The sequence below is a fragment of the Arachis duranensis genome, chromosome 9 (assembly GCF_000817695.3).
Source record: "Arachis duranensis cultivar V14167 chromosome 9, aradu.V14167.gnm2.J7QH, whole genome shotgun sequence".
NCBI lineage: Eukaryota > Viridiplantae > Streptophyta > Magnoliopsida > Fabales > Fabaceae > Arachis > Arachis duranensis.
Window position 1 is genome coordinate 4,522,864 of NC_029780.3, and position 10,472 is coordinate 4,533,335.

Sequence of the window (10,472 nt, forward strand, 5' to 3'; positions counted from 1 at the left end):
GAGCAATTGTGTTTATGGTATAATAAAGTTTTATGTAACATCATATTAGTTGTCCATTTATGCATGATACCACATTTTTCCTTAGATAGTTAAATGTCACTTTTGTGCACTCGAATTTCTTATTAAAATGATACCCGCTTGGATTGATTACCATTGAATGAATGTTTTGTTGTTATTAATAACCGAGGGTCCAATGTGATGTCACATTTACCCATCTTAAGACCAAATGGTTGTTTTTATATCTATATTCTGTTATTAAACTCGAGTTAACTCTGATAATTAGGTTCTGTAATCAAGTTTACAATTCTAGTGTAAACGCTTACAAGCTTCTGATTCCTCATGTAAACTGTTATGAGTTTAGTTTTATGATTCATGTGTTTGATTACCGGACTATTGAGGCCGAGTACTATTGGTTGAGCCTTATTGTCTATGGAACATTTTTTATTCTTTTATTTGTTCAAATTTAACTTGTGCTTATTTGAGTCATACACTAGTTTCATTCTTTAATATCTGATTTTTCTTTTCTTTCTTTCCAGGGACATACTGCTGGCCTTTTCAATTTGGGAAATACCTGTTATATGAACTCAACATTACAATGTCTCCATTCTGTGCCAGAGTTGAAGTCAGCTTTGATTCAGTGAGTCCTTTCTGAGGGAACATTAGTTGACAACTTTCTTTCATGCATTTATGGCCTATACCTGAACAACTTATGCAAACTCTCTTGGACTCAGGTACTCACATTCAGGAAGGAACAATGATGTTGACCAGTCTTCTCATCTGTTGACAGTTGCTACCCGTGACTTATTCAATGAGCTTGATAAAAGTGTCAAGCCTGTGGCGCCAATGCAATTTTGGATGGTACATTATCTAACTAGACTGCTGCTATATTTTTTAAGAATATTTTTTATTTCTATCCTTATATGTTATGATGTCATACGATTTTGGGATGACCTTTTTTCCTTTCTATATTGGAATGTTACAATATCTATGCACAATAGTGCATATTTGAAGTGCTAGTAACACATTGGTTTTGGATAGATATCTTTAGAATTCTGGTTCAAACTTCTGGTTTCAATTCAGTTGAAAGCAATTTGTTTATGATTTTATAATAGTACATTTGAAATTTCATAATATGTATTAGGTTGATTATTGTTGAAATTCTGATACAAATATTTGGATACTTGTTATTGTGGTACTTTTGTGATGAATTGATTTCTATTTGTTTGGTATACATTAGACCTCTTGAAAGAGTAATATTGCTGTTTTTTGTTTCATTATTGTAAGATTTTATAATCAGTTACTCTTTGCTTCATGGGAAATAAATTGTGGGATATTCTTGAATTATCCAAAGTAGTGCTTTTTCCATTGAATAGGCATTGAATGAGCCTTTCCTTTAATGGTTGGGAGAAGACTCCGTTAAATATGATTTCTGCGTACTGTCTATCCTTCAGGATGGAAGTCTTTCTGTAGGACCCGTCTTTTATAGTTCCCCATATTTATCACCTCTGCTTATGTTTTGAAATCATTGTTTATCATTTTCCATTTCTTGTGACATTTCATGAGGATAAGTTGCTCTCATTATGAATTGAAACTCTTTCTTCATATATTATATGTATTTTAATACCTGGTTATTGTTTTATTCATGTTTCATTATGATTGATGGAAAGTGATTTTGTTCTGATTTGTTAATGCATTTCCAGTTATTGAGGAAGAAGTACCCTCAATTTGGCCAGCTGCATAATGGAGTGTTCATGCAACAGGTTTATATGTAGAATGTCACTTTGTTAATTTAGTTTAGTTTAGTTTTTTAAAATAAATGACTCATGTTATTTTCCATGTCAAACAGGATGCTGAAGAATGTTGGACACAACTTCTATATACACTTTCTCAGTCTCTAAGATCTAATGGATCTAGGTAATTTTGCCCTTGCTTTTCAGTAACTAAATGCAATTGCTGCAATTCTTGTAACCATATTTATTTGTGACGAAGGTCAACTTGTAAAAATTTAGATTTTATCTAGAATCAGAAGTTGTAAAATTGTAAATTGTAGAATTGTGACACAGATGGAAAACATGAATAATAAATGAACAAAATACTACATTTTTATACAAGATATCATAAATAATCACGTTTGACATGATTAAACTTGAAATAAAATGCACAATTCTTCATTAATAATTCCATTGTCACATAGCTTTCAACACAGGTAATAAAACAAATATATAATTATCCAACAAATTATCACTTAAAAATAAGGAGTTAGGAGTGATAATGTAACATATTTTTGAGGAGAAGGATGGTATGAACAGAACATAGCACAGCCGAGGAACGAAGGCGCAGAGCATAAGAAAGACTACAGCAATTGCACAAATAATGGTGGCGATTGAGCTGCTACCAAAGAAGATATAGTCATGTAGAAAAGAGAATTCTTGCAACCCTGCAACCAAAGGGGAGAGATAGGAGAAGAGAGTTGCCTTGTTAATAGTACTGTTTCTTCCCCCAAAGAAGTTTATGTTAGTATATGTACTATTGAGGCTCTATTTTTGTAAATGTTCGGTTTCAAATCCTTGCCCTTCTGTCTTATAAATGAACTGTCTGGTCCGACTAGCTTAAAAATGTTATGTGCTACATGTTTAAAAGAAGTCTTCATTTGTATGTTACTTGTTTGTTTTCCATGCACCTATTTCTTTCGTGAATACTCTACTTCTATTTACATGTTATCTTTTCTCAGTGAAAATGCTGATGCTGTGAAGGCTCTTTTTGGCATAGAACTTATTAGCAGGTATACATAGACCTTATTGTGGAGCGGTTGGCCTCTAATGTTCTATAGTAATCGTATTCGTAATGTATTGTGTGATTATTTTTTTTACCTCTTATTAGGATTCATTGCCAAGAGAGTAACGAAGAAAGCTCAGAAACAGAATCTGTTTATTCACTTAAATGCCACATATCTCAGGAGGTGAACCATTTGCATGAAGGAATAAAACATGTAAGTGTTATTTAATAAATTGCAGGAATGAGGCCTCTGTTTTTCCATAGACAATCCTGTTCATATTTTTAACTAAAGAATGTTATTTTCACCTTGCAAGTCTGTGCCCTCTTTTTATGCTCAACTTGTTCTATGACAGTGTTCTTGATCTGTTTATCTCTTCTCTCCGATTTCCTTGGAGCCTCTTTCTTGCTTAAAGCTACTGCTGATAATTTTGTTTTTGATTATTAAGCTGAATACTATTTCATTGGTTAAAGTGCAAAGATACAGGGGGTTTCTGAAAATTACATTAAATTCAAGATCTTATTATTTTTTCTATGGTTCTGTTCAATCTTTACTGCTGTTGGCCTGTTGCTGTTCATCCATGATTTTTGCTTATTATGCCAAACAAGTAACTTCAAATGTAGACATTCATGCCAAAATTAAGAGTACACTTGCATCAAGAGATTTCTAGTAAAAATATTTCTTGGTCATGAATAACCCAAACAATGATTGTGATGTCGACTGATTAGAATTAGAAATGCTATAGTTAGAACAACATAATTCGTGTGTACAAATTTTAAACTGTTTGAATGCAGTGGATTCTATGCAATTTTTCTTTATGATGAATGATTCCTCTATTTGTTAACCCAGCTGACTTATGTAGGGATTAAAATCAGAATTGGAGAAAGCTTCCCCTGCTTTGGGCCGTAGTGCTATCTACTTGAAGGAATCACGCATCAATGCCTTGCCAAGGTTGGCATTCAGTTTTGGATATATTTCTTACATTTTGGCTTTTTGTTTACTTTAGTCAACATTTTAATGTAGCATAATTTAGCCTCCATTGTATTAGGGTGTAGTTGTATTTTCCCTTGGTATACGATAGTGCATCTCTTGGTTGAGCTTCATTTCTTCATTGCTAATTGCTTAAGGGGGTATATCTGAGATCAATTTCAACTCTTTCTTTTTGAAGGTATTTGACAGTTCAGTTTGTCCGTTTTTTCTGGAAGAGAGAGTCCAACCAAAAGGCCAAGATTTTGCGGGTATGCTCCTATCTTTCCCTTTTTGTGTACTTATGGATAGAGCTGGTGCTGGTTTGATATTGTTAACTAATTTACATTATATTTGTGAATGTGCTTGGCTATCTCAGAAAGTGGATTATCCTTTGGAGTTGGATGTTTATGACTTTTGTTCTGATGATCTTCGCAAAAAGTTGGAAGCCCCAAGAAAGGTTTACACACTGTTTTTTTATTTGAAAATTCTGGTTGTTCTGATATTTGCTTTACGAAAATGTGTGGTCTATGTTCTCACTCTGGGCATTTTACTTTAGCTCCTAAGAGATGAGGAAGGAAAAAAGCTTGGTCTGAAAGGCAGTGAGAAAAGCTCAGTTCAAAAGGATAACGATGAAAAAATGGCAGATGCAGAGGTGAGGAAACTTAGACTCGCATTCCATACCATATGACACACATACCTTGTTGTGCATAAGTAGCTACAAGCCATATACTTAATTTGTTTCATTGATTCAGGGATCTTCAAATGGAGGAGGCGAGCCATCTGTAGCTCCAATGGAAGAGGGTAAAATTGACCACATTCCTCTTTCTGCTATCTTCTTCCTTTCCTTTTTGTTTATTTTTCCCTGTTATCAATCCTCTATCTGCTTCTGACACTCATTGTCTGTGTCCATAGGTGAAAAAGCAGCGGAGATGACTGGAATATATGATTTGGTTGCCGTATTGACCCACAAGGGTAGAAGTGCTGATTCGGGACATTATGTTGGTTGGGTCAAGCAAGAAAATGGTGCAGATCTTGGATAACACATTATGTTCTTGATTTTTTTTTCCTCCATGTCTTTTCAAGGTAACTTAATAGTTATTTTGTTGTTTGTAGGGAAGTGGATAGAGTTTGATGATGACAACCCCAAACCCAGAATAGAAGACGACATCACTAGACTATCTGGAGGAGGTGAGAATATGCAGAATTAATGTGTGGATATGGATAATATGAAAAAATTATCTATCATCCCCTTTTACAATTGAGCCTATCATACCAAGTAAAAACCGAATTTGCATGATTTCCTCTTTCTTTTTCTTCCTTCACTGGCTTAGCTCAATCATTATAGTTTAATCCATCCTTTTCTTCTCGTTATTATTTGCGGTGTGAGATAATAAATTAATAATAAATTTTTATATGATGTTTGTCTCTAGGTGATTGGCACATGGCTTACATAATCATGTACAAGGCTCGTGTTGTATCTGTTTAATTGTTCGGAGAAAGAGTCCATTTCCTGTCTTTTGTGAGATTCAAGGATTGGTGTAAAAGGATGGTATACGGTTGTTTATATTTAAGATTCAAGGATTGTGTAAAAGAATGGTCTCCTGTTCTTTGCTTGTATTTTACCCATGAGGTTGATATTAGTTAGTATTTTTTACTTGTTTGAATTAGCTATTGTATTTTTAATTATTTATTTTTAAAATGGATATATAAGGATTTGAACCGAAATTTTGTTGGTGACTGTTCTCCTTAACTCCTGAGAGCTCTGATAGCTCGTAGTTATATCTCTAGGACGAGCATGTTTGCATCTCAATATTTTTTTTCCCTTCCAGTCAAGGTCACCATTTCATTTCATAAACAAGGGGTATATAATCAACATTATAATGTATCAAAGTCGGTTGTCAGGCTTGGGTTTTGAAGGGTTTGACTTGGTTTGGTGTTTTGTTTGCTGTCGGCAGAAGGGGGAAAAGGGAGAGTACATTATTGACAAACTTGATGGTAGCTACCACTCTTCTATATTGCATCACTATCTGATACCAATAGGGGTAGATTAACACTTAACAAGAAACAAAATCATACATTTTGAACACATTCTTTTTTTGTTACTTTTTATGGTTCCATTGTTAGAAGGTGCACCGGTTCGAATCCTAGCCATGACTAGAAAGTAGATATATAAAATTCATGGGAAAAGGGAAGGGAGGTATAACCTGACAGCAAAGTATCTGGTTGGTTTTCCTTGTTTTTAGGTGCATTCTTTCCTTGCTCAGTTCGGCTTCTCACTATACCATTGTCCAAACATTCTTTACAAAACCAAAATTTAGCGGGTAGTCATGTTGAAGACTGAACCTCACTCTTAGTTTCCCTAGGCATTTCGGGTTGAACCTCACTCTCCAATTCACTGAAGCATAGCCTACTTTTGGCATTTGGACAAAGTTAATAACTTAAGACTTAAGAGTTAGTCAAATATTGATAAAAAAAAAGATAAATTTTATTGGTAATATAACTTGGTTTATTTATAAAAATACTATTTCAAGTTTTGATTAATTCCACTATCTCCTCACACTCCTTCCTTTTACTGTTTTACATGCAACACAAGTTTCAAACGGAAGAAAGTTCATTAAACCTTAACCTGAAATATTTCATGACTCTTCATACCTTACCAAAATCTCAATGCACATCAACTATCTCAGTCTCAGCAATATTAGGGGAGTAATCTTTTATTAATATAAACTAATATTTTATTTTTGTACTATTATAGTATTTAAAATTTAAAATTTAAAATTAGCCAAATATTAATAAAAAATAATAAATTTTATTAGTAATATAACTTAGTTTATCTTTTATTGTTAAATATAAAAATACTATTTTAAGTTTTGATTAATTCTCTTAGAAGTACACATGGGTCGGGTGAAATCGGGTTTCATTTTGACTCGGATCTGACCTTAAATAATGATCGATTTATTTTTGTGACCCTTATCCAACCCTAAAATCTGGTGAAATTACACTACTTTTGGACCACACTAAAACCAAGTCTCCACCGGGTGAAGTCCAGGTCTTGATAAATGTTATGTTAAAAAATTATAATGCACTCATTTATAAAGAAGGAAAAAAAAATACTTATTGCATAGAAGTTGATAACTATACTTAAATTTGAATTTGTGAATAAATTCTAATTTCATACTTCTTTTATCTATTTTTTAATTCAACAAATGTAATTAAAAATAGAATAATAAGCTTATAATTAATATAACATAATATTAGAATTAATTTAAATAAATATATTTTTTTTAGTCTCTCTAAAGCGCATATGAGGTGGGTGAAGCTGAGTTCGTTCTAATCCAAATCTGACTCTAAATAATGATGAGATATATTTTTGAGACAAAAATTAGTCCCAAAATATTCAAGGACCGAATCTTCATGCCATACCGGGTCATGTACCACTATCTCCTCCCACTCCTTCCTTTTACTGTTTTACATGCTACACAAGTTTCAAACGGGAGAAAGTTCTTTAAACCTTAACCTGAAATATTTGATGAGTCATATTTGACATGACAAGGCACTGGCAGGGAAGAAAGAAAGATAGTTGCTTGAAAAATATATTCAATAATTCATAGCAGATGAAGATCTTGATGAGATAGGTTTTTCACACTTTACCAAAATCTCTTCAGTCTCAGCAATTCTTCAACACACTGGTATGCATTTTACACTCAAACAACTTTTTCATACACTTGCATCCCACTACAACGTTTCATTTCAGTATATCAATGACTTTGAATGTAATTGAAGAACATTACGTAATCCTTAGTAATTGTTTCTGTTAGGGGAGCTCAGAGATTTTATTAAGGAAATGGACAAAATTTCTGATCTGCCAAAGATAATCCTCCATGACATTCTTTCAAGGTTGCCTTACGAAGATGCTGCAAGGACCAGTGTTTTGTCCAAGGCTTGGCATGAAACATGGTCCTCATTTCCCATCTTGGTCTTCGACGGCTCTCAAGGCGTGCTCATGCACTGGAAGGACAGAAAAGATCCCCTGAAGATACAAGAAAACAGGAGGAAAGCGAACAGCTTCCTCAAGTCTGTGGATAGGACACTTGTTAGGTTCCACCACCACGGCTTTGCCATCAAAGAATTTAACCTGAGTATGATGTTCTTTCATCCTCGGTTCATGCCACATCGCGTCGACCGGTGGATGAAGATAGTAGGTGAAAGTAGCAGTCTTCAGGTGCTAAAGCTTGAACTTGAACTTGCTGACTGTTTCTTTGGATGTGAGTTTGACTCACGCGCGGTTGATAGTTATTACTACTTGCCACCAGATGTACTGAAAGCCAAGTCATTAACTGAATTAGTGTTGTCAGGGAAGATTAGAGCAGACAAATTGATTGTAAATCACAGAATTAGGTTCCCTATGTTGCGGATATTGTCCTTATTTGAAGTTTATTTGGGACATGAACAAGCGCTTGAAGATCTCATTTCTGGTTGTCCTATGATTGAGCACTTAATATTGGAGCACTGTGTTGGATTGGAAAATGTAAAGATACATGATTTGCCTAAGCTAAAGTCTGCTAAGTTTTATGGATTTCGTGAAATTCATGTTGATGTGCCGAGTCTAGAGTATCTTCATCTTGGTAATGACGAATTAGAGTTCCCTTGTGATATCAGTATAGACAAGTGCAGAAATTTGAAGGTGTTTCTTTTACGGGCTGCGAGGTCTGTTTTTGTCTCTAACCAATGGTTGCTTGAACTTTTTGACAAGTTTCCTTTCCTTGAGAGGTTGGAATTAAGTGGTTGTGTTACATCTGAGAGCCTAATGATCTCCAGTTCTCGCCTCAAGGTTTTGTCCTTCGAGGCTTGTGTAGAGTTGAAGGAAGCTAGGATCAATGCGCCGAATTTAGAGTCATGTAGATATTCTGGACAATCCAGCCACATGCCAGCAGCTATGTCTTTTGTGAACTGTTCAAATCAGGTGGATTTTGATGTTGTCTTCGCAACAGAATATCGTATTATGGATTTGAAAAGGCTTAGGGCATTTCTCCAGAACATAGCACCAAGAAATGTTATGGTATCCTTGTATCTTCGAATCATGAAAGGTTCATCTGTAAGTGTAAATTACCAAATTATGTTTTAGTTGCTAAAAAAAACTTTACATGGAGAACTTTGATGTCATTTGTGTTGGAATTGTATTTTGGATGAGCAGATTGTGTTCAATGAAGATGTACTACAAAATGTTCAAGTCCCTTTGCCAAGGATCAAACAATTGAGGTTATTGGTAGCTGAAGAAACTGAAGAGTTGTGTGTGCTTCTTATCAATGATTTGTTTTGGAGCTTCCGTCCTGCTATTATTTCTTTGAACCTGAAACTCTGCAGCAGAATATTCCTTAAGGTTTGTCATTGATTCATTGCCCCTTAACTCCTGATTTGATTGTCCAATGCACGATCAATTTTTTCAGTGGTTTGATTCGTGAAAAGACAAAAATCATTTGAAAGATAATAAAAAGGTTAAAGTAGCCTTCTAAAGATTTACTAAGTTTACAAAATTGATAAATTATTAAATAGTGTTGTTTTTGTTACATATAAAACACTGAAATGATACTATGTAAGATTATCATCAATTGTATTTGCCAATTTTTTAAATCTAAAGGATTTTTTTGTGATTTTAGTTGTTAGTTGTGAATCTTTCAGTTTCGGTAGTTTGAAAATGTTTGATAACTCTTTTTTCTGAGTGCTATTGTGTTAATTTATTATATATCAATACATATTAAAAAAATGAGAAAGTTTATGAACCAATTCTATATGCAGTAAAGTAGCCAACTTTTTTAAAAATTCTGATTTTTAAATATTAAAAGCTAGTTTTACGCTTAAAAAACACGTATTCTCCCACCCCCTTCACCTCTAATTCTAGTTGTGAATTGGCCAAATCAACAACAGCTACTATTGGAGAAGCTAAGGTGCCACAACGAGGAAGAGAGATGCTGCAGTTCAAGTCAAATGAAATGTTGGTGGCATGATTTGAAAGATGTCAAAGTCAGAAGCTCTCCTAAAAAATATGAGAACCTCAGTGATTGTGAAGCACTCTTGGATTCATTGCCAATAAATTTTTCTTCCCCGACTCTGCATCTTAACTTTGAGTTAGAGTGGGACTCATTATAGTAAGACAACTTAAAATATAAAACTACAACTGCAATTTGTTATGTCGTTTTTGTTTTCTTGCCTACTTTGTGTTAAACTGTGGATGAACCAGTTGAAAGTAATTTATATGTTCTGCTTTAACATTCAGCATAAAAAATAAGTTATTATAAAAAATAAGTTATTTCACACAATTTTAACATTTTATATAAGAATAATCAAGCTTGCTTGTCAAAGATTTTTCATCAAAATAATTAAACTTATAAAAGATTTTATATTAAAATAATCAAATATCTTGTTACAGAATGATCAAATACTTTTTACAGCCGTACATCCAAACTATTTTTTGTAAATAACAAATAAATACTTTTATTTGTTAACTAATTAATAACTGATTTCTGATTTCTAATATCTATGTAGTATTTTCTAACAATCATTTTACGTATATATAAAAAAATTGTCACTAATTAACTATTAGATATAGAAATATATATTTAACAACTCAATTTTTTTTATGATACAACTATAAACAAATTTTATTATTTATTTATTGCATATTTGCTTACTCTGTTATGAGTTTATGACATTTGATTATTTTAGTAGTTAA

The 10,472-nt window shown here is 33.3% G+C and overlaps 3 protein-coding genes across 5 annotated transcripts in view; all 3 read left to right on the forward strand.

Annotated features, from left to right (window-relative positions):
- LOC107464208 (ubiquitin carboxyl-terminal hydrolase 6) overlaps positions 1–5,467 on the forward strand; it is a 7,600-nt gene extending 2,133 nt beyond the window's left edge. The window contains exons 5-18 of the mRNA XM_016083136.3: positions 537–637; positions 732–858; positions 1,701–1,760; positions 1,847–1,914; positions 2,732–2,782; positions 2,881–2,989; positions 3,636–3,724; positions 3,942–4,011; positions 4,119–4,199; positions 4,299–4,394; positions 4,495–4,543; positions 4,655–4,765; positions 4,856–4,930; positions 5,173–5,467. Of these exons, the coding sequence (XP_015938622.1) occupies positions 537–637; positions 732–858; positions 1,701–1,760; positions 1,847–1,914; positions 2,732–2,782; positions 2,881–2,989; positions 3,636–3,724; positions 3,942–4,011; positions 4,119–4,199; positions 4,299–4,394; positions 4,495–4,543; positions 4,655–4,765; positions 4,856–4,930; positions 5,173–5,228 (1,143 nt within the window). The 3' untranslated portion in view covers positions 5,229–5,467. The remainder of the gene's footprint in view (positions 1–536; positions 638–731; positions 859–1,700; positions 1,761–1,846; positions 1,915–2,731; positions 2,783–2,880; positions 2,990–3,635; positions 3,725–3,941; positions 4,012–4,118; positions 4,200–4,298; positions 4,395–4,494; positions 4,544–4,654; positions 4,766–4,855; positions 4,931–5,172) is intronic.
- Positions 5,468–7,145: 1,678 nt separating this feature from the next.
- LOC107464172 (putative F-box/LRR-repeat protein At3g59160) overlaps positions 7,146–10,472 on the forward strand; it is a 121,048-nt gene continuing 117,721 nt past the window's right edge. Inside the window, exon 1 of the mRNA XM_052253829.1 lies at positions 7,146–7,377. The gene's annotated coding sequence lies outside the window, so the exon portion shown is untranslated. The remainder of the gene's footprint in view (positions 7,378–10,472) is intronic.
- LOC107464171 (putative FBD-associated F-box protein At3g50710) overlaps positions 7,291–10,472 on the forward strand; it is a 17,887-nt gene continuing 14,705 nt past the window's right edge. For 2 of the 3 annotated variants that reach the window (XM_052253828.1, XM_052253827.1), the window contains exons 1-4: positions 7,295–7,431; positions 7,561–8,837; positions 8,937–9,122; positions 9,668–9,888. In XM_052253828.1, the coding sequence (XP_052109788.1) occupies positions 7,587–8,837; positions 8,937–9,122; positions 9,668–9,888 (1,658 nt within the window). In that variant the 5' untranslated portion in view covers positions 7,295–7,431; positions 7,561–7,586. Of the gene's footprint in view, positions 7,432–7,560; positions 8,838–8,936; positions 9,123–9,667; positions 9,889–10,472 lie in introns of all 3 variants that reach the window. The other variant, XM_021132312.2, reaches the window with a different exon arrangement.